The following is a 24,886-nucleotide window of genomic DNA, read 5'->3' on the forward strand; positions in this document are numbered from 1 at the left end:
GCTGACTGTCTACTTGTCTTCAGTGAGCTTTTATTTAGGGTAGTATTACTTTTTTTCCACTGGTAAATTATGAAATATCTATGGTATCAAAAAAAATTATATCATAAAGACCTTATTTTAGCAAAAATAACAATATTTTGATATATATATTGTTACTGTGAAATAAATTGACTCATATCGTGATATAAGATTTTGGTCATATCGCCCACCCCTAATATAAATATATGAATTTAGGACAATGATCTACAGAGCATCATAGATTATTTCTTACTTGGTAACCTTGAATATCCTCAGCAAACGCAGCGCTCGCAACACACTTATGCCAAAAGAGGCTCCTGGTTTCACTGCAGCCCAAATCACCTCAAAAATGCTACCTACAATCACCTAAACACACCAAAGACAGAACACAAATACACTAGGCACAACTTATATTTGAAAACAAAGCTCATTTCCAGCAACAATTTCAAAAATAATAATTATAATCATATTATTTTATTTCAAATGTCTTGAAGCTGATCTCTTTGAGGGGGCTCAGTAGGACATATATATACATATACATCTTATAAGGCAGTACCTCTGGCATTAACTGGAAAAGAAACAAGTACTGTTCTTGGTCCCGTATATCATTAGTATCTGACGGCATTTTACTCACCCCAAAGTCAAAGCAGTTAAATGAGGAGTGAAAGTAGGTCCTGGGCCCGAGGCCATACATCTTCAGACTCATCTCTATTAGAAACAGACCAAGGAACACAAACTCCGCCAAATCTGTATACACAAAAAAACATTTATCAATGGGCTTTGTCAGTCACATAATTTTTATAAGGCATACATGCCAGTAGTGAAAGATGTAGTAACACACTGACAAAATGATCCTCATACTCTGCTGCTTCTGTAAAATGTTTCAACGTAAAATAACAGTTAATAGAGCTGAAGTATAATCATCCAGGCCATCGTGGTGGTCTTGTCAGAGATTCAGAGTGGTGTAGCCTCTTAGGTAAAGAACTGGGCATGTAAACAGAAAGATTTCATCACATTGTGCCCTTGAACAAGACCCTTAAATCTTTTGGGGGAGCTGTCCCTGCAATAACAGTATGTGGCCTTGTATAAAAGCATCGGCTCAATGGCAATTAATGATTAGTAGCAGTTGGCATGCAAGCAGAGGTATATGTAGGAGGTGGGGCAATGCTCCTTTCTCATTTTTGGCACCAATCTGCTACAAGGGACTCTACGGGAGTCACATCCTTTACACATCAACATAGTTGAGGCATGAGTAGACCTTCAAAAGAGACAGTTCACCTGACATGGATCAAATGTATATATACACAGTATCTTTGAAAGAACACATGCTGCATTCTTTTATAAAAAAAAACACAGTAAAAGCAGTAGTATTGTGAAATATTATTACCGTTTACAGTGTTCTATGTTAATGTTTTTTAAAATGTAATTTGGCGAAGTTTAATTTTCAGCAGCCATTACTCCAGACTTCAGCGTCACATGATCCTAATATGCTGATTCTAATATGCAGATTGTACAGATTGTTGCTTAATATTTGCAAAAATCGTGAAATATTTTTTTTTATGATTCTTTGATTTCAAAACAGAAAACAGCATTTATTTCAAACATATATTTTGTAAAAAAAAAAAAAATTACTGTCACTTTTAATCAATTTAATGCTTAATTATTGGAAATTGTCTTTATTAACCAATTACATTTTTAAACTAGTGACTCGGGGCAGTTTCAAGTGAAACAAAAATTCAGATAAAAGTACAATTAATAATGCAAATACAAAGGAGTATATTATTTAAAAGCACTTGTTTTGCATTGATTTTTTTGAAGGTTTAAATGACTCCCAGTGCACCTAGGCCATGTTCAAAAATAGTTCACATAAACCTGTGATCCTCCAGAGAGCTGTACTAATGTTTTAAAGATGCAGTTCACTTACACAGTGCATATGTGAGCCAGTTGGGCTGGTCGTAGTGAACTATAGCCACACACAATGTGTTCAGTCCCACTATACACAGAACAGTCCAGTAGAAGCTCTGAGCCTTCACCATACGGCGGATGAAGAAGCGAAACCTCTTCTCTTTTCTGCGGAAGTATGAAGAGCTCTCGTTCTTGCTGCTCTTCACGCTCGTACGGGTGAATGGAGAGCCCTGGGGAGCTGGGGAGAGATGGACTGTTTCAGATGTTCACAAAAGCGCACAGATGATGGAGAGGAGAAGAGAGGAGAGGGATTCAACAAACATTTTTAATCCAGCTTTCCACTCTCTTAGTCTCCTCTTTTATTTTGGTCATTATTCTCTCTATATGTTAAGTTTTATGATACTTTTGCCTCTGGTTTTTAATCTGCTTCTTATTTTCCATGCTGAATTTGGGAGAAAATCTACTGTGAGTTCAAAGGTCACAGGCGTTGGGCCTGGATCTTACCGACTGATGAGATGTCAGTGAAGTGGTCTTCTCCTTCCTCTGCATTGATGAGGTCATTTTTGCTCTTTTTGGCTCTCTTCAATACTTAAAGTGAATAGTAAACAAACAAAAGTAGTTTAAAATATAATAATACATTCATAAAAAACAATAATTTTTTTAATTTAATATATTATTTATTAATTATGCTCTAATGATGAACAAACACAATACCGGTAATTAATTTCTCAAAGGTTACCTGGGTTGTTGCATTTCCTCTTGTACCAGGCCCCATCCTCCTTCTCCTCTGCATTTTTATCTTCTTCAGCAAGCATTACTTCCTCTGAAACAAAGATATTTCACTACTTACACTATGTAGTTGGTAGGTTGTTCTGGGTGGTTGCCCAGGAGAAGAGACAGACAAAAGCAAGCACTGTGAGGCTTATTGTAACCTGATGCCACACACAGTAATCACTGCTGTCACTGCAGATATGACAAACATCCAGCAGGAGGCAGGGACAGCAGTGAGCACTGGATCACCCAAAACATCAATGTTTTAAACAATGCAGTGAATATCTAAGTGAGTAGAATGGCTGAAGCGAGACACATGAAGTCAAAGCACCTGTAAGCAGTTAATCCCATCATGAATTTATGGTGTTAAACATCAAAGCTGGGCCAGCATGGAAAAGTCTGGGAAATCACCTCTCTAAGCCAAATAAATCCCCATGGAAGAGCCCTAGTGGGTTTCTGGGAAACAAAACGGAGGAGGCTACATACTGTGACAGAGCTAATTAACCCCTGTGCTGATAAAGGATCAGTAGTTTTACAAGAAACTGTGCTGCCTTAAGAGAAACTACAGTATTAGGATGAGAGGAAGAATTATAAACGACCAACAACTTCAACATTTAAAGCCAAAAAAGTCCTTTAGGGAAACTCTTTCATTCCTTTTTTTGGTCATATTTATTCTTGTTATGATTATTTGCTGTAACATTCTAAGGTTTCACACTTCCTGCATGTGCATCTAAATGGAAAATCAAGGGCTTTGTTCGTCGAGTATTTCCATTAATAATAGCCCTTAATTGTAAAATGGTTGCTGGAAGTGTGTCACTCAATATTATTACATTACATCATTATGAAATCTAAACGTACATGAAGATGAACATCAAATTTACATCTGAATGGTCATGAATGTAATGTACACAAAACGGTTTAGTTATGATAATAATAATTTTACTTTATGTGCAGTTTTAGGAACGCAGTATCACACTGTTCATACAGTACAAATACTGCAATCTAATTATATTAGCATTAATATTGATGGATGGAGTATGGAGTATAAACAAGTGAAAATCCTGAGAAAAACTTGAGGTCTGTTACTAAACTGGCCCCGGATCAGAGCAAATCCACAGCCACGGAAAGCACCAACACACTGAGTCCTGGCTGATGAAAGAGCTGTTACAGGCAGTCATGGGAAGACTGAGGGTATGAACCAGCTGGTGGAGTGAGTGGAAGGATATATGTGGTTGCCATGGAGAGAGGAAGTGCTGAGCAACAGACGGGCACGGATACATCAGCTCCCATCGCGGCCGAGAAGACATCCGGGGAGCGAGTGAGATAAACAGTCATGGGAGAAAAAGCACAAGGGGACAGAACACTCTGTAGGGAACAGACCAAGGCCTTCTGGTGGTTGCAATGTAGATAATTCTCAGGTGTAATCTTGAAAAGCACATGAACATCTCTGGATTTGAAAATGGGTTCTGTGGAGATATTATATGTCAAGTGTTAATGAAGATATTGTTCACTTGAGAGACCGACCTGCTTTGCAGATCCACTCCAGGTAGCCGGTCAGCTCCCTCTCGATCTGCTGTTGTCTGCGAAGCTTCAGAAACTCCTGCCTTTTCTCCACACGCTCTCGCTCCTTTGCAAACTCCCTGTTTGCACAAATACACATAAACACACATCCATGAACACACTGTACTGCACAGAGGCATCAGGGAAGCCCTGCTCTATGGCACGGGTCATGTGTACAAAAGCATGCATGCATCTACTGATGCATCTACAAAAGCAAATACACTCTTTGATGCAACCATAAGGTACCTGGTTGTAAAGCAAAAGTGAACAACACAAATGCACCAAAATGGTTAGAGAAAAAAGCAAGTAGGCAAAAAAGGTGTGGCATCCACATTTGCAAGAGCAGTAGAAAAATCAATGTTTTAGAATCAATAGAAAACAACGGCTAAAAGTCTACAGTTTATGCTTCACTTAAAGCTGAAGTGTGCAATTTATTTTTAATGGTTAAAATTCTTTCTCCTATCCTAACTTAATATAAAGTCAAATAGTTAAGCCATTCTTATATTAATTTTTAAATATAATCGCAGGATGATGCATTACGTTGACTATTTAAGTCTATCTAGATTTATAGGTTTGTAGATTTCATTAGATCTGCTTAATAAAGACCCATTAACCCATTTTGGCAGCATCGTTAACAGCATATAGCATAAAACGTGCAATGACAAGCAATAAAACAATTTAAAAATTTGACTTAAAATCCCCACAAATTGTAGAAATAATATATTTCAAAATATTGTGTTTATTACTATCATGGCGTTCAAAGGAATGGGTTCAGTGGGATTTTTATTTTAAAGAAATTACTACTTTTGTTCAGCCAGGATGGATTAAATTGACCAAAAGTGAGACATTTATAGTGTTACAAAAATGTTTTCGAATTAATGCCATTCTCATGAAGTTCTATTCATCAAAGAACCCTGAAAAAAATATATATACATATGCAAATGGTTGATTAACTTCCTCAAGAGATGTTACAGCCCCACAAAGAAACAGAAGTCAGTCCATTACATTACTAGACTGTTTCTCTCATCTAATCTAACTTCCACACCACAGTATGACAAAACTGTGTAGTGAGTGACACCTTGATTAGATATTTAGGTCGAAAAAAGTGGCATTTACTGACAAATAGCCATGCATTGCCTGTGAGAGGCATATTTTACTTGGACTTGGTCATTAAATGAGTCCCATTCATTTTCATAAGCATTACCGTTTTCTCTGCAACATGATTATGTAGGAGCACATAAGGGAAAAAATGCACCGTCTGTGCCCCCTCACAACCTGCCATCTGTTATCATGCCAATTAGAGGACAGCGTGATGATTGACCACCATTACTCTTTAACAGGTGCGTAGAGCGTACAGAAAGGAGGTGAAAAAAGGTCTATAAATGCAAAGAAAAGAAGAAAACAAAAGTAAAGTGGACAGCATGTGAAGGATAGAACGCTCCTGGAATGAAAATGTTCCCTGAGAATGTGATCGAAGCAGGAAGGGAATGTGAACAGAAAAAAATCAAAGGAGAAAATAAAATAGGAAAGCACTAGAAGACAGAAAAGAGAGTAAATATTACATTAGACAATGTGAGAATGTTTTTTTTTTTTATGTGTATTTAGAATAAAGGCTTCCATGTATTTTAGTAAGAATCAATGGGATCCAAAAGCAACACCCCACTGGACCCATTTGACTCTTACAGTGTGGTCAAAAAATAGATTTATGTTTTTAAATATCTTGTTTTGTGTGTCACAAAAAAAGAAAATCATGCAGGTTTGGAACAACATTAATTGATAACACAATAAAAATAAATTTGGTGAACTATCCATTTAAGATTGTGATGCTGACACTATCATCCAGCACACAAAATACGCCGTTCTTCAGCAGGACTCCCACATGACAATGTGGGGGAAATCCTCAATTTTTTCCTCCCTGCATTGCAGTGGCAATGACAGTGAATCTGTGTACTTGTTGTGAGTGTGTGACAAAAGAGAGGGAATACTAAATCAGTGGCTCTTTTTCTCCCTCTCTGAGGGAGAATTGTTCATTTTTAAAGTCCCCCCGCAGTCAATAACCGAGTCCCTTAAAACTCATTTTTGATACTCAAAATGAGATATTTAAAGATCCTCATTTAATTTTTTTCATACACAATTGATTTTCACTGCAGGGGGTCTATCTATGAATTATCTATTTTTCATGCTGTAAATTATAATACACTGATGCCTGTATTAAAATGATTTAGTTTAAATTTTTTCAGACAAAAAATAGTTTCAAGAATAAATAATTTCTCAGGTAAATACAGGTGTGCTATATGAAGCAAACGTCACTGGTAATAGGGCTGCTCATGCAGTTAAGGACAAAGGCCATGGTGGGGTGAGAGAGATAAAGATGAAATGGTTATGAATTGCCTTCTAGTTGGATCCCTGCTGCGCAACTACCCACTGAGAAGATGACACGGCTGCCCACCTCTTCTCGAAACCCCCACCTCGTGGCAGTCCTCTCGTCTCTCCATGAAGCCTCACAGTGGCCTTTTGCTTTGAAGGCAGCATGGTCAGACAGGTGAACTAACCTCCAGCCTCCGCACACAAGCTTGAGAGACACAGCATGCTCCATGGCAACCAGTGCATCCACAAATGATTAAAGGTTCCCTCACACTTCTCCAACAAATACCAACATTTCAAACACTATTGGAATAAGAATGCATGATGACATGCTACGCCATGCTCCATCTAAATGGATTATTTTTTGTTAATCAGCTAAAATTGACAGAAAAGACATTTAAAATGGCACAAAAGATTTCTAATTCAAATAAACTCTTTTCTGTTCATTGTTGAGAAAAGGCATGGTTTTGATAATTTTCAATATACCAATAAGAAATATTTATTTAGTGCCAAATTAGCACATTTAAATATTTTAAGGATCATGTGACACTGAATATTGAAGTAATTGAAAATTCAGCAAAGACCATCATGAACAAAACAAAGACAATATAATATAATATAATATAATATAATATAATATAATATAATATAATATAATATAATATAATATAATATAATATAATATAATATAATATTCAAGACAATTAGACTTAAAGGGGGTGTGAAATGCTATTTCATGCATACTGAGTTTTTTACACTGTTAAAGAGTTGGATTCCCATGCTAAACATGGACAAAGTTTCAAAAATTAGTTTGTACGTTTGAAGAAGTATTTTTGTTCCAAAAATACTTCTTCCGGTTTGTCACAAGTTTCGGAAAGTTTTTTATCGAGTATGGGTCTTTGTGACGTTAGATGGAGCGGAATTTCCTTATATGGGTCCTGAGGGCACTTCTCCTGGAAGAGCGTGCACACGTCCGTAGAGCACAGCAAAGACATTCACTGATCAAAGCGAGAGAGTTTTTGGTTGCCAGAGCAAGACAACCCTGCACAGATTACCAAAAAAAAAAAACAGCATTAAGGGACCAGTGGATGGAGTTTATTTTTACAGAGCATCAACGGAGTTGTGCAAGTGTTTGTGTTTGTTCCCTGCATTTCGAAGATGCTTGTTTTACAAACAAGGCCCAGTTTGACGCCGTATTTGCACATCGTTTATTTCTTAAGGATAATGCAGTCCCAACGAAAAAGGGTCATGATCGTGTGTTGGAGCCGCAGGCGGTGAGTAAAACTGCTTTAAATATCTCTGTGTTGTTAACTTAGCTATCGGCGCGTAAGCACATCAAGTAAACAACATGCGATGTTGTCATCAAACTGCACTTTCCACATGTACAAAAAAACAAAAAAAAGACGACATAAAGTGGAACTTAGTCATTTTCCAAAACCGCTAATCAAATATATACAGTTTCAATACATACCACATAGAGACGTCGTTGTTGGATGATGTTTTGTTCCTCACGGTAATGTCACAGCTTCCAAACGCTCTCAACGCAAAAGCCTAATGGTGCTCGTGATTCTTTAGCTCTGCCCACACGTAACGCCCCCAGGCGCTCGTGTTTTTCCGGGAAAAAAACGGTATAGACTATCTTTCTCTTATAAATATAATAAAACTAAATACTTTTTGTTATGAGTTATGAAGGATGCAGTACTACTCTATAGGTACTCAAGATTAACAGGATATTGAGTGAAAACGAGCATTTCACCCCCCCCCCCTTTAAATATGTCTAAGCGACGGAAACAAAACAACATAACTGCTGCAAAGTCTTCTGGGCCAGTTCACTTTCTCACAAAGAGAAGGACACAGCTAGAGAAGCCTGTGCCATGCCTTTATGTAACACTTTACACAACCTAATTAGATCTGCTCCTGAGCTCCCGTCATACTTTGCGGCCTGTGGTGTGCAGACATTTCACACTTCAGAAGGAGTTTGTAGAAAGCCTTTACAAGTGTGATAATTTGGGGGCTGCGCAAGCAGTCTTGAATGCACTGTAGTTTTGAACTAGGTTACCATGAGGATAGATACACAGTTAGAGAGCTCTCACAGCAAAAAAATATATATTGCCATCCCTGTATGGCAATATATAATGGCATAAATATTCTATCACTTCCATACACACAGAAACACACTTCCCTGCCCTGAATGTGCTGTGCACATTAACATTTTCTGGCAGTAGTAACTGTAAAAAAAAAAAAAAAAAAAAAAACTTAAATGCAAATCCTCTCAAGAATGTCTTTGAGGGCCTGTTTCACCTTTAAAGCTAAAAACAGCTTTAAATGAATAAATTTCACACAGTAAGAGTAGAAACTGATAAAATTACTTGAAGGACGATGAGAGAGCATGAAAATTAAGAGAGAACAGAGATGGAGAGCGGATGGGGACTGAAAGAGCCTACAGGGACACAGTGGCAAGTTCATCAGCATTATAACACACAGCGTTTGATTCACTACAGGAGTGACAACTGCATTGTGCAAACAAATGTACTATTGCTGAAGTCTTATTCTCAGATTTGTTTTCTGTGTATAAGTTCCAAGCAACCTCACGTCTCCACTTCGATTTTTGAAGAAATCTCAGTAATGTCTCGAGCAATGTTCAAAAATCGAAACACAAAACCCAAACACTTCTTATTTCTCAAAAACACCAAATGTGAGCCAAATGAAATGGCTCTATAATCTTACTGTATGTCAACAATTGTCTTATTTGTTTCATACACTTCTGTCAAAAAATCTAGGGTTTGTTTATGTTTTTGAAAGAAGTCTCTTATATTCACCAAGGCTACATTGAACTGATTAAAAACAATAAAAATATTTTGAAACATTACAGTTTAAAAAATTGTTTTCTTTTTAAATATATTTTAAAATGTAATTTATTGGCAAAGCTGGATTTTCAGTAGCAATTACTTTGTGTCACACGATCCTAGAAAAATCATTATACTATAATGATTTGCTGCTTACAATACACCCACTGTGCTGCTCATTATTTTTGTGTTATCCATTTTTTTTCCGGTTTTCTTTGATGAAATGATGCCAAAGATAAAGCATGAAGAGGAATACTCTCACTCTGATCTGACTCGCTCTCCTGTCGTTCTGGGATTACTGTACTCCTCAGAGAGAGGGACCAGCATCACCACGTGAGAATGAATCTTTTCGACTAAAGCCTTGAAAGCAGAGATGTCAAAGGACGTTAGAGTCCCTCTGAAGGAGCAACAATAAATATTGAATGCCACACAACAGCATCACAGACATGAAGAGCCCTTCAATGAAATACAGTGAACATTTGAAAATTTCCAGGAAATCGTACATTCAAATCCCACCGGCAGCTAGAGTTCACCACAAAGCGTTCGTCCAGAGACTTTCCATTAAAACGGTATTTGTGTGTGTGAGAGAGAATAAGAGAGAGAGAGAGAGAGAGAGAGAGAGAGAGAGAGAGAGAGAGAGAGAGACGTAAAGCATGAGGGAAAAATAAAGATGCTTTAGTGTGAGGGTGTGTTATTTGCTTTATAGAGAGCGTATGTGGCTTTTGGCTCAATCACAATTGATGGAGGAAAAACCTAATTGTGACCAACACTGCACTGGCAAAATAAAGCTGCCTAATCGAATTGAGAAACAGGGCTCTACTGCACTTAACATTGCTTCTACTCTGGATATGCATAAGCTGTAGGTGAACAGATTCCAACCTGTAGGACAGAAATTATTTTACGAGGCTTTAAAGGGTTTTGGAAAGCCCATTTATTTCAGAAGAGCCCACCTAATAGCTATAAGATGCATCCCTTGAATAATTTTAAAGGAATGCTGTTTGTTTGCTTCTCGTATATATATTAAATGGAACTGCATGCTTTGTATTGGCTCCAAATTGTTTAAATTTATGTGTGCTGCCAAACAAGATCATGAATTCTAAAAGCGAACGATTAGTTTAGTGGGTTGTATGAAATTTGCATCCCTTTATACTGAGACCCGTATGTGTTATCATATGACAACACTGCAAACCAAGATTCCTTTCAACTCGTGGATTGAAATCTGAACTGAACTGACCAAATGCAAATGATTGGAAGTCTCAACTAATAGCAAGGAATAGGAATTCAAAGCAATAATGAATAATAATTTTCAATTATTTTTATACTTCTATAATTCAAAGAGTTATAATTTACCACCTAATGTTTTTGGAAATATCCCATAGGTTGTATGATAATAAGTTTATGGGTAATTATACTGAATTAAACTGAAATATAATGTATATTATTCTAAAAAATAAAATAAAAAAGGAAAAAAAATAACCTAAATAATCTGAATTCAGTTGAATTCAAGCTAAATTCAAATTTGAGCACATCCTTCCTCACTACACTCTCTGTTACTTAAATTAAATTTGACTTTAATTAGATTAATTTCTGAAAATAAGGCATTCTCAAATATATAAATTATTAAATAGTTCCAGTTTTACAATTAATGACTAATGTCATCTTTATCAACCCCCAGCCAGGAATTTACCTTAAATAATTTTTTTTGGAACTTTTTTAAGAATCCTAAAAAAGTTTACCTGCATGTGTACAACACAGAGTTCCTAATTTTTATGACGGATTTCAGACTCACCCTGACAGCACCCCCAGAACCAAGTTGAGCATGAAGAAAGAGCCGATGATGATGAGAGGGATGAAGTAGAGCCAGTTCCAGGTGTTCCCTGAGGCATCATTGGCCTGCAAAGACAGAAGTAATGAGAGCAGAAACTGAGAGGAAGAGAGGTACAGAGAGAAATAAACATCAGAAGAACCTAGAGGAGACCAAATCTCCACAGGCTTTTCTTCAACCCCCTATCCCTCTAATAATCTCTTTAACACAATTCACAACAACACATCCTTATCTATACAGCCATAATCCTTCTTATTGTCTAAGTAATTGCTTTTTGCAGAGTTCCCAGGGTTTTGCAAGAGTAAAAAAGAATGTGAAAGCCAATCTTCTGGTCACCGCTCTGTAAAGATGTTCGTTTTAGACTAGTAAGTGGAAGTGACAGTGTTTCTCTTTGATTCACCAGCATATACAACACCGGGCCTTACACAAAATGCTTATGAGGCATGCTAAGAGAAGATCTCTCCTAGCGCCCATTTATTCACAAATTGCTCTAACATATTGTCTGTAATTGTTAAGGGATCATGGAGAATGCTGATTCAGCAGTAACATACAGATCCTTAAACCCCCTCTACTCTCTTACACAGCTGTTTCTAAGGCAACCGGCTCGCCGTGCCTACCTCTGTCCCTTTATCTCTCTTGCTTGAGCTTTAAAATGGCATTTTTGGCAAGAGCAGTAAAGCTGTCAGAGCCAAATTCCATTGCTGCATCTCCACTCCTCTGAGTATTACATTTATTACAGCACTGTAGGGAACTTGTGTAACTGACTTCTTCTGAATTATTATTTATTTATTGCTGCTAAAGTCCATATTGGTTACGGTTTCATGCATCCGAATGAAAGATGACAATATAATAGTATCCTTAGCCAAACATTTTTGTTTTAAAAAATGAACAGATTCTAAACCAAGTCCAGCGAAGGGTGGGTTGCCAAATATTGCCATCCTTGTGGTGTGAAATGAATTGTAGTGATGCATCTTTTAAAACTGGATGAACACCACCTGACATCAGGAAAAAAGGAGACAGCACTGAAACAGTTTCATCTCATTCAGAGGGTGGGAGATATAATGGTGGATCACCCACATTTCCGCTAAAGCCTGAAAATTGACTTGACATACTAAAAGAATATGTGTTCAGTAGCCAAAATGCATGATATTGTCTCAGTGGTCGGTTGGGGTAGATGATTTCTGCAGCCCTTGCATCATGGGTTTGTGTTTTCTAGAGTGATATGGGGATTGAAGGAATGCTGAATACAGTCTTCACAAGATTACCACAGTAATGACAAGAGCATCTGCTAACCAGACATGAGAGACAGTATAATGGTTAACAATTTAACCTGGGCCAATTATCCAGTGCTTCCATTCCAACTTCCTTATCACATTTTGTGAGGTGTGAATACATTTAAAATAAAAAAAAAATCATATCTCAGTATTTTTTGACCAAATGGCGATATACATTATACAGGTGTATTTTCTACGTTTTTCTTTTTTTTTTTGGATGAAAAACAAAATCGGTATATTTATTTTTTACATTTTATTTTTACATCCCGTCCAATAAAACAATGTTCATATTAAAAACAAAAATAGTGAATGTAACCAAGTGGGCTATTCCATACAGTATATTATGTGCAAACAGGGTTATAATAACATTCGCGGTATCCCCCTCTATTCTGCACTCATATTTAAATAGGCCTATATCGATATGAATAGTATTGCCTCATTCCTAACATCATTTGTAAATAATACATCAATATATATTTTACAAACTCGATATACTGCCCAGCCTTAAAACAAAACTTAAAGTGTTAGTTCATCTAAAAAAAACTTTCTCTCCTACATAGTAAAACATGTATGCATTGGCTAATGATTAAATAACTAAAAGATAATCTTTATATGGAATATAACCTTCATGTCAGCTACTTTAATACATGCATAAATGTATCTATATATTGCAAATGATTGTAAATGGGACAGAACTACTAAAAGATCTGTGCAAACCAGCAAAAGCATACAGTCTGAAAAAATCAGGTACACCAAATACATCTGAATCGGCCCTGCACATAAAGTAGAAGCACAAAAAAAAATCTGAATTTCTGTGAAAAGTGAGAATATCTAAGCAAGATGTGGAATCTGTGGATAATAAAACTGTGATAAATGTGGTAATCAAGTTCTCAGCAATGCACTGGGGCATGAATAAATAAAGCTATGTTACTATTTATTGTTTTGCTGCCTACATTTATGCTGTTGCTGTGTTTGTTGACATCTTCAACTATTTGTCATGTGGAAAAATCACAACTGTTCTTTCACCATTCACTGTAAAAAAGATATATCTATATAATACATCTGTAAAATGGCCAATAGCAAATACTGTGGCTCCTCTATCCTTTACCCACTTTTCCAGAAATGTATGTATAAATAAAACAGAAATAAGCGAGAATGGCATATAATAAATTCAGAGACAGTATATGAATACAGAGGCTGTGCTTCTCATCCCACTAAAGACAATTAGAGATTTGATTCATTTCCTATGACTGCACTGTCATCAATGAGACAGCAGAGCCTAAAGGGACAAATCAATTGAGCAAAATCTTTCTCTTAGTTGGCATTACTGTTTCTATTAATGTCTATTTCTTGCCTTTAACGTTGATTAGTGAGACAGAGCCTGTGTTGGGTGTGATCACATTTAGCATTGTTATGCTAATTTTCACAAGGGAATCCCAGTATTTTCACAACTGGAATTTTTCAAAAGCAAAAAAAAAAATTAGCATAAATAAAAAAATAAATAATAAAACAGATAAACTTATGCTACCATATTGGCTAAAATAAAGTAAAAACAATAATAGTTTAAAATATTATTACAGTTTCTATAATAAAATATATTTTAATATGTAATTTTAAAAGGTACATTTTCAGTAGCCATTACTCCAGTCTTCAGTGTCAAGACAATCTTTCATTCTTAAATGCTGATCTGGTGCTCAAAAAAAAAAAAAAGTCGTATTATTATCAGTGTTGAAAACAGGTGCTTAATATTTTTGTAGAAATCTTAAAGGGATACTCCACCCCAAAATGAAAATTTTGTCATTAATCACTAACCCCCATGTCGTTACAAACACGTAAAAGCTTCATTTGTCTTCAGAACACAATTTAAGATATTTTAGATGAAAACCGGGAGCCTTGTGACAAATAAATGACACTGTTAAAGTCTAGAAAAGTATGAAAGACGTTGTCAGAATAGCCTATCTGCCATCAGTGGTTCAACCGTAACGTTATGAAGTGCAGAGAATTTTTGTACATGAAAAAAACAACAATTTGTCTCCTCTGTTTCTCTCCACATCACCATAGCGCCATTTTGGAGAATATGAGCTGAACGCAGGCAGCGTACACTCTTTTGTGTCAGCCGCGCCACAAGGATACATTTTTCACAAGGAAACAAAAATTATTCTTGTTATTATATATGTTATTATATTGACTATGCTTTTTGATGCTAATCACATCATTAGCATAGCAACATGCTAACACCAAACTGTTGAAATCAGTTTAAAATCAAATATCCTGTGTGGAATGCAATTGGTGGGGTGTATTTATATATCTGCTTACGGTATATAAATAGTTCCAAATCAGTCAGTTATGAGCTTCAATTACATTTTTAGTTGCTCTTTTAGAAGGTATCTGACTACTAGGCAGTAGGAAGTAAAGAAGTTTTGGAACAGAGCCGCTTATACAGTGTGTCTACAGAGAATTGAAGAGCACAGAGGATGAGGAAGAACGCATACCAGCCTCTAATGTTCCACTGACGTAAAGTTCTTGTGTCTGGGTTAATCAGATTATCTCTATGAGAGGCAAGGTCTGGATGGCAAGATTTAGGAATATTCATCTGTCATTAGACCTCTCATCAAGGACCCCGGAGGACTGAAAGCCCAGTGTGCAGAAGAACACTTAAGGAGGATGTCATCTTATAGGAGGAGAGAAACAGTGTGCTATTGCTCGAGGGAGCAGCCATCCAGCGGTCATTACGCTCATAATTGCAACAGACTGTAAAACCATCTACATTCTGTCTGATGCCAAAACTACAAAACAAAACAACTATTTTACTTACTTGTCCAAAATTGTGGCTTATAAAACAATGCAAACTAGAAGAGAAATCCACAAAGCATTAAAAGATTGAGTGCAGTACGAAGAAAGGGTTTATTTTATAGGTGAATGTTCTTTCAGTAAACCACAAGAGCAGACAGGACTTGGCACACTCTTGTGGATCCAAACATGATCCATCTATGCTCCCTGCGGGGCTATTTTTAAACATTTAACAGCAAATTGATCTATAGGGCTATCATACTAACAATGCTGAATGCCAGGGAACATGGTCACCATATACACCACACAGATCACCCTGTCGGCTGAGTCACTGTACAGCGTCACACAGCCACCTGGTAGATGCTACTGTTTAGAGTGCTACAAAGATACACAACATGACATAAATAACACAATGTCACACAAACAAAGTCCAAGAGTGATGGGGAATACCAGAAAAAACATTTCATTGCTTGGATTCAAATTTAGGATTACATTCATGGTATTAAATGGTAATAAAATATGAACAAATACATCTTGATAATGTCAGATAACTTTGATAGAAAGGTATGTAATGAAGGAGGTTGAATAGCTGTCAACCGTTAAATTTAAGTACACAATTAGATAATACCAGTTAAGGTCAACCAATTACCAAGCAATGCTTAATTTTGTTCAGCAATTCAAAAAAATAATATACTATACTATACTATAAAATAAGCAAAACATGGTCAGGTTTAAATTTTTGGGTATAATGTCACATTTCACTTTATTTTGCTATCCTCACTTACATAAATTAGCTATAGTGTAAAAGAAAAATATCCAACATTATATCTAGTGTCTGAATAATTTTTGGTTTGACTGTATCACTGTTTAATATATCTATAATTCCATCTTTTATTTATTTATTTTACAGTCAGAAAATACGAAGCAAGTTTTATTCTTAGGAATATTTCATGAATCTGGCTCCTGGTCTAAAACTGTAGTGTGTGAAATTAGCATAAGTGGTTATGAAATAACCAGAGAGTTTTGAAAAATTCATTGCACATGCCCCAAAAATAACTGGATCTCTGAGTTGAATATTCCAGAAATATTACACCATTTCTCTGGCTACTCTTGCAAATGAGCTGCACACTGATTGGAGCCTATCAGAGCTCTATTAGAAATGAGAAAATGAGGAACTGAGGGGAAGCATATTGATCTCCGGAGAAAAGCCACTGATTTGATACATATATTCTGCTTTCCAGTCTGGACTCTGTAGCGTGGAGACCTAATTAGAGAGAAGACGGCCGACGTTAGCATGCACAATTGCTCTTTAAGAATGAATAAGAAATTCCTGCGTCTGAAAAGAACTAGCACAGTAGTACTATGTTCATCCAATCAGCTGCTTAGCAAAATGAGGGTGTGTGACTGTTTAGTGATTTGTAGTTACAGAAATATAAATTGATGTGATTTTTGCATCAAGAGCAAAGCAGAGGTAATTCTTATATTCTATCTCCTTTTCTTTCTGTGCATCTCTCTCCCTGCCCATTGAGGTTAAAGAGCTGTCAGGAAATGTCCCTAGTGAAGATGTGAACAGGGAGATGAGATATAGGAGTTCACCATTAAAGCACTCCCTAGAGATCCAGCTCCACCTTATCTAGACATCAATTCATTCGACAAAAAGATCTTCTGCAGTCAGACTGAATACCAGAAAAAAAAAGAATGTCCAAAGTCCAAAGTCTGTTCTTCAAACAATGCAATGAGTATGAATATAAATGATGACAGAATTTCATGGCACATAATAAATAACTTGCTTGATTAACAAGAACCAATCCTGGTGCATCAAGCAAACATTGCTGAGCTTCCATGTTTGCCATATTTGATTATCTCTATGTCTGTCCATTGACCAATGTTTACATATGAACAAAATTAAATTAAATCTGTTCATGAAGCACTTGTGTCTCCTCAGAAGGCTTGGATTAAACTTCTTGATTCATATGGATTATGTTTATGATCTCTTTCACATTTTAAATTGTCAAATTTTGGTGGAATAGACTTTCAGTGGAGGGGCAGTTTTATTAAGAATATCTTTGTTTGTGTTTTGAAGATTAATGATTAGTGGGATGAGAAGCACACTCACAGGAATTTGATGACAGCCTCTGTATTCATTTACTGTCTCTTTTAAGGTATGAGCAAAAACGCACCTTTTTCGTGTCTTTACCTTTAAATGCAAATGCTCCGGGGAAGAGGGCGGAGCTACAAAGGTTTCAAGAGCTCATTCTCCGGCAATACCGGTGCTAGCCTTTATAAATAAACACTCCACCATTAGTACAAGACTGTTATCTTTACAGAAAATGCCATCTGATTGTACTTGTGCATAAAAAAAAATGCACTTTATGAATTACACAGACGCACGGTGCGATAAAAAAATAACTCATGGTGCCTTTCAAACTTTATAAGCCCCATTTGTGATTATGAGCTCAACGAATTCCAGCAGTCGACTTCACATTGCTTTCATATGCAATTTTAACTCCAACTTTCCTGTTCACAATCATTTTGGTAGTATGTGAAGGCAGCATCAGTGAAAACAGACAGACAGTGGTAGCTTTAGCAATATTAGCCTTACAGAGCGCCAAGAAGCTCTTTCAGAAAGGCAATTTGGAAAACAAATGCATGATATTTACTTCTTCAGGAGGTGCAGCTGGATCACGAACAGTTGGCACTGCTTCATCCTTCAGGAGGAACTTTTGTGCAAAACCTGCTTTATACTGACCCTCATTCACAAAGCAGTCTGTTGTAAGTGATTTGCACAGACATACTGTAAACAAAATTTCGGTATATTTGAAGGGAGCATTTTCTCCAAAAACAAAATTAATCCACCTCGTCTTCAGTGACTCAGATTTCGGGAGTAGTTGGAGAGAGCTATGTGGATTTATGTATTCAGCTACAGAACATCTAAAATGCCTGGGAGACATTCTCTTCAGTGCAGCAATGGCAGACTGTATACAACTCGCTGTGAACTCGCTCAGGGCGCTTCTAATTTAGAACAGCAGCGTCTGTCAACTTTTGTGGGCGGGGCCTCTGGCTAATTTGCAATGAGTATTTCACATTGTTGTGAAGGAATTTTGGCCGACACTTCTTTGCCCCATTGTTTTAATTCAGCCACATTGGACGGTTTTTGAGCATAAAAGGACTGTTTAAGGTCATGCCACAGTATCTCAATCGGATTTAAGTCTGGATTTTAACTTGGCCATTCCAAAACCTTAATTTTTGTATAATTATTTTTTTTCAGCCATTCTGAAGTGGACTTGCTGCTGTGTTTGGCATTATTGTCCTGCTGCTTAACCCAAGTGCGCTTGAGGTCAAAAACTGACAACCGGATGCCGTTTTTGCCCAGTCACTTTCTTATTGTTAAATCATGAACACTGACCTTAATTGAGGCCGGCAGTTCTTTAAATGATGTTCTGGGTTCATTTATGACGACCTCCTGAAGGAGTCGTCATTGAGTAATTTTGGTAGGCCAGCCACTCCTGGGAAGGTTCACCACTAAGATTTCTCCTAAGGCTCTGACCGTGGTTCGCTGGAGTCCCAAAGCCTTTGAAATTGCTTTATGACCCTTTCCAGACTGATCCATGTCAACTATTTTGTTTCTCATATGTTCTTGAAATTCATTAGATTGCGGCATGATGTGTTGCCGTTCACTTTGTCAGACAAGTTCTATTTAAGTGATTTCTTGATTCAACATGTCTGGCAGTAATCAGGCTTGGGTTTGACCAGTGAAATTTAACTAAGCGTTATAAAATAACGTGGTTAATCACAATTCTTTTATGATTTAATAGGAAGGGAGTAATTCATTTTTCAGGCCACGTAGGTTTGGACAGCTTTTTCCATTAATAAATGAAATCATCATTTAAAAACTGCATTTTGTGATTATTTGCATTATCTTTGTGTAATATTAAAATGATTTTGACGATCTATTAAGTGTGACAAATACACACACACACACACACATACACACACACACACACACACACACACACACACATATATATATATATATATATATATATATAAGCATATTCCCCCTTACTCTACTAAACCATCAAAAGCCAACAGTTAGCCCCAGCAGACTGGCCTCCTACATTAGCCTAGTGCAGTATCATGTTGCAATAGCCCTTAGCTAACCACAGGACCATTAGCCTCTTATCTCCCAAATGCTGCTTACCACTTCAAGAACCAGATGTCTGTCTTATCATTCAATGAAACCAATATATACACTGTCCATACCATCTGAGGACAAAGCTAATTGCAAACTGTGCATACAAAGCAGATTTTCTAAAAGTACTTTTTCAAATCTTTTAAAAAGTTTTTAAAAGGGTTAATAAAATATATGGTAATTATATATTTATAATTATAAATATACTGAAAATAATATATACTTTATATAAAATAGTTTGTCATTCCAATTTATTCATGAATGCTAGAATTTATATAATACATCAATTCTAGTTTTCCTACACTAATCTTGAGGATGAGTCTCATGCCACTATAAGGATATCATAGCACACATGCAGATTCCTGTAAGAGTTTGTGTTTTTCCTTAATCATACACTTCCAGAACCATCAGCAAAACAGCAAGAGGCCTTCGGGATTTTAAAGCAAAGACTTGAAATGAGACAAGCCACCACATGGATCAGATTCTTCTTCTCCTCCTCAACATCTCAATCAAATATGTCCCACCTTCGCCTTTTGAACACTTCCTAAATATCTATTAATATTACCTTGCTGTCATACACACACACACACACACATTCTCTTTCTTCATGATGGATAGCAGACCACTCACAGATTCTATATATCCACTAGAACCACAGGGCTAAATTCAACACTAATAGATTCATAGGACACTGTGATTAATCATGATATTTTTGGTCTTGGTGAGAGGAAGGAAAGACACTAGTTAATTAAAAAACCAGACATAAAGATTATTCATGCTTGTGTAAGGAAGATGAACTAGAGCCCCCTACAGATCAGAAAAGTAGTGAGCATAATTCACTGCTTAACTGACAGCGCCAACTCAAAACACCATTTACAAAAGAAGAAATAGCCATGGATACATCCACAGATGGAGTCATCCTTTGATTAAACACTGAAATATCATATACTTACAATAATTAAATGCTGATATGTAACACTTGCTACCATTGCTATGAGATATGCTGTCATTCAAAATTTTGGGATCAAGAGAATTGTTTAATGTTGCTCACCAAAGCTACATTTATTTGATATTTAAAAAAATGCAGTAAAAAACATTTAAAAGCAGGTGTCAATATTTTAACTATCTTAGTTGACAAAAATGACACATTTAAGGGTCAGTTCACCCCCCCCAAATTTTTTTTGTCAAGAATTACCCTCATGTCGTTCCACACCCGGAAGGCCTTCATTCATCTTCGGAACACTAATTAAGATATTTTTTATGAAATCTGAAAGCTCTCTGACTCTCCATAGACAGCAACACAACTGCAATGTTCCCATGTCCACGATACAGTGGTTCAACCATAATTTTACGAGAATTTTAAAGTTACGAGAATACTTTTTTCAATTTCAATTTATTTATAAAGAACAACTAAACAACTACTGTTGACCAATGTGCTGCACAAATTAAGTAACCATTAACAGAATTAAAACAAAGACAAGGTCACGAATAAAACTGCAAGACACAAGGCAAAGCAAATGCAAATCATGAATAATAAGCCAGATCAAATAAAAATGATTTTAACCTAGATTTAAAAATGGATAGTGTAGGGGCAGTTCTAAATTCTTTAGGAAGACTATAACAAAGTCTCAGAGTTGCTATGGCAAATGCTCGATCACCCCTACAGACTTGAGTCTGGTTCAAGAAACCACTAAGAGCCTTAAAATGGCAGACCTAAAGCGCTCTTGCAGGTTGGTGGTCTATCAACAGATCAAAGAAGTTTGAGGGTGCTAAAACCTTTAAAGACATAAAAAGAGCACTATAAAATTAATCCTGTAGCACACAGGTAACCAATGTAAAGACGGAAGGACAGGGGTAATATACTCACGCTTTCGACCACCCGTCAGGACTATGGCAGCCTCATTTTGAACCATCTGAAGGTGGTTTAAGGAAGACTGACTGATCCCCAAATAAAGAGAGTTACAATAATCAACCCTTGTGGTGATAAAAGCATGGATTACTCTTTTAAAAATAGTAGAAGACAGAAAGGACTTCATTTTTACCTAAGGTTTGCAACTGATAGAAGCTTGACTTCACAACTTGGTTGACTTGTCTATCAAGCTTTAATGCACTGGCCAACACCACACTCAGATTTTTCACGTACAGCTTTACATAAGGTGCCAGAACACTAAGAATTAGATGTGGTATACAGTGTGTATCAGAAGGGGTAAACACCACAATCTCTGTTTTACTCTCATTCAGACTTAAAAAATGTAGGGACATCCATGCTTTAACATCCAAGATGCAGGCGGCCAGCGGGTTTTTCAAAGGAAGGTATATTTATGTGTCATCTGCATAACAAAGATGAGTTATGCCATACTTCTCAAAGATAGGTCAGAGGGGAAGCATTTACAAGGAAAATAACATGGGAGCTAGATCAGAGCCTTGAGGGACCCTACAGGTTAAAGGTACAGAAGAAGAGTGAAATTTTCCAATATTGACTGAGAAACTCCGGTTTATAAGAGAAGAAACCAATTTAGGGCAGAACCTCTAATGCCCACTACTTGTTATAAGTGGGACAGAAGAACATTGTGGTCTACAGTGTCAAAAGCAGCACTCAAATCTAAAAGTTCCAGTGCTACAGAATCTCTAGAGTCTGTAACTAAAATAATGTAATTTAACCCTTTAAAAGAGCCGTCTCAATGGAGTGAAATTTTCTAAAGCCTGATTGGAAGGCATCATAAATTTTGTAATCAACCAAGAAACTTTGGAGTTGATGAAAAATTTAATACATTTTTTTGCTAAAAATGGAAAATTAAAAATTGGTCTGAAATTTGATAAACAGAGGAATCTAAATTAGTCATCTTAAGGCCGGCGACACACTGGATCCATGGCGCAAGCATCTCAGCCGCGTGGCGTGTCAGTTTTTAATTCGGCTCCCATGTTAACAGGTTAGAGCTTACAGACAGCCTGTGTGAGACGCGCGTCTCAGGCGCGGATCGAGCCGCGCGGAAAAAGCTTGCTCGCTAGAAATAGAACCAACACCTATTTTTACCGCGACACGCGCGCGTGTTGGAAGCTTTTCCAGGCAAAATATAATAGGAAAATGTGTTTAAATGTCATTTTGTACACAAATACATATGAATTCCTGATATTTTGATATTTGAAAGTCTATAGGTTGACAAATTCAGATATAAATGTAATTAAAAAATAATAATAATTACAGATTTTCAAATATTGCACCTGTCAAACATAATCTATTTCGCCGTCAATACTCTTGACGGTGTCCTTTATCAGTAGGCGAAGGTGTGTAAAATAAAAAGTATATATTGTTGTCATGAAGACATGAGCCTAGTCTGTCAACGGTCTCCCTCTACAGCAGCAGCGCGCCAGCGCCGCGTCAGGCACGCTTCTGGTGTGTAAAGACACAGAATACGCCACACTTCTGGGACGCTTCTGGGACGTGTCGCTCACGCCACGCAGCCAGTGTGTCACCGGCCTAAGACTGGGTTGTACCAACGCATGTTTAAAATAGTCATTTACATTTGTGCCGTAAAAGAGAAAGGAGTTAAATCTCCATAGGGAAGCCACATTTATGTGATAAATAGAAAATCCAGAGCTTGTGAAGTGAAGAAGTCTTCACGAATAAAAGCCTTATTTACCACAGCCCTCGCGTTGACCAAACAGTCTTCAAACAGCTGCAATGATCTTTGCAGTGGGCGAAGATGATGTAGAGAAATGCCGCGACGGCAGAGGCAAGGTGAGCGGTGTTTTGGCCGTTGATCCCACAAGCTCAGTAGAATGGGTATGTTCCAGGAGTATGCCCCCGCAGATGAACGTTAGATGATGGAGCTGTTGCAATCACCTTCTCTCGTAGACAGATCCAGATTAATGTTCAACTCGCTGCTTGTCTGAAGCAGAATCATAAGCTTTTCTAAAGCATTTTCACAGGAAAACAATATGGTGAACGGTGCTGACAAGCAGTTGCTAGGAAGGGAGGAGGTGAGTGCTGTGGTCCTTTCTGAATTTGATTAAGTGGCACTATAGAGGAGATCTGAAGATTTAAGAGCATTTGCTGGTCATATACTAAAAGAGGTAATACGACTTTACAATAAAAGAAGCCAAAAACACATAGGGCCCTATCATACACCTGGCACAATGCGACGCATGTGTTTGCTAGTTTCAGTCCGGCGCAGTTCGCATTTTCCCATCCACCACCACGTCATTTTATTAGCAAATGCATTTGCGCCCATTTGTGCGCCCATGGGTGTGCTGGTCAAAAAAAAAAAAAAAAAGAGGTGAGTTCAGGTGCATTGCTAGCGCATTGCTATTAAGGAGCTAAAAACAGACTATGCCATAGACCAACTGAAACCTGGTCTAAAGTCTAAAGTCAATGGCGCAATATTTTATTTTATTTTATTTTTTAAAGAGCGCGTTGGTAGAAAATGCGCCTCTGGCCGGTCCACAGTGCATGTTGACTTTGCATATTTGCTTATTACACACAGGGATGCGGATCACACAAACATGCCAAATATTAAAACAAAAGGATTACATTGTAAAAGAATATTATTGTGTAGGCTACATAAATATAAAAATGTAGCCTAATGATGGATAGTCATTGCGTGTATTAGAATTAGGCTACCTATTTGCAATTCAGCCCATTACTACTTATAATGATGAATGAAATTCTTCTACATCCCACGCCTTCTTCACCTCGGGAAGCTTTGGTGGATGCCTGCTTGTCCCATAGATGATCTTCTTGCACGCTTTAACTTCGCGCACAAGCAGATCGGTTTCTTCGCTTGAGAAGCATTCAGCTTTTCGACCAACAAATTCTGCCATGTAAACAGCGATCCGCCATGGCGCGAGCGCATCTCGCTCTTAAAGGGAATGGGAGATGACACTGTGGTTAGTTTATTGAACGTTACGCCCATTACTTATTAAAAGAATAGGGACAACCTATTCCAGAAATGTGCCCTGGCGCAAGGACCATTTTTCTATCGTTAAATTGCAAAAGTGGATTTGGACATGCCCTGAGTGCACCTGGGCCGTGCGCTTTACACTTTGCATTTAGATCATTAAAATACGGTCCATAGACATAAACAAACTAAACGACAGCAGACTGAAACACAACGGTGACATCTTGATTCCAACCTTTTGTGCACAAAGAAAACAATAATAATAATTTATTCTCCCCGAGTTACCGTCTTCCACCATCTTGGAGAGTACCCCAGAACGTAATGTAACCAGTGTTGTTTTACGTTCAGCTTTACGTTTAGCACTAAACAGTGCTGATTACATTGATTACCAATGTCCTTGCTACGTTTCTAGACCTGGGAATATTGCTGTTGTGTTGCTGTCA

At 37.2% G+C, this 24,886-nt stretch overlaps 1 protein-coding gene across 36 annotated transcripts in view; it reads right to left on the reverse strand.

Annotated features, from left to right (window-relative positions):
- cacna1ba (calcium channel, voltage-dependent, N type, alpha 1B subunit, a) overlaps positions 1-24,886 on the reverse strand; it is a 96,408-nt gene that overhangs the window by 44,123 nt on the left and 27,399 nt on the right. For 20 of the 36 annotated variants that reach the window (XM_026211538.1, XM_026211555.1, XM_026211535.1 and 17 more), the window contains exons 7-13: positions 11,254-11,357; positions 4,219-4,334; positions 2,663-2,746; positions 2,428-2,511; positions 1,943-2,176; positions 653-765; positions 272-384 (exon numbers count right to left, since the gene is read on the reverse strand). In XM_026211538.1, the coding sequence (XP_026067323.1) occupies positions 272-384; positions 653-765; positions 1,943-2,176; positions 2,428-2,511; positions 2,663-2,746; positions 4,219-4,334; positions 11,254-11,357 (848 nt within the window). The remainder of the gene's footprint in view (positions 1-271; positions 385-652; positions 766-1,942; positions 2,177-2,427; positions 2,512-2,662; positions 2,747-4,218; positions 4,335-11,253; positions 11,358-24,886) is intronic. The other 16 variants (XM_026211551.1, XM_026211547.1, XM_026211557.1 and 13 more) reach the window with 1 other exon arrangement.

This window comes from Carassius auratus, chromosome 30 (genome assembly GCF_003368295.1).
Source record: "Carassius auratus strain Wakin chromosome 30, ASM336829v1, whole genome shotgun sequence".
Classification (NCBI taxonomy): domain Eukaryota; kingdom Metazoa; phylum Chordata; class Actinopteri; order Cypriniformes; family Cyprinidae; genus Carassius; species Carassius auratus.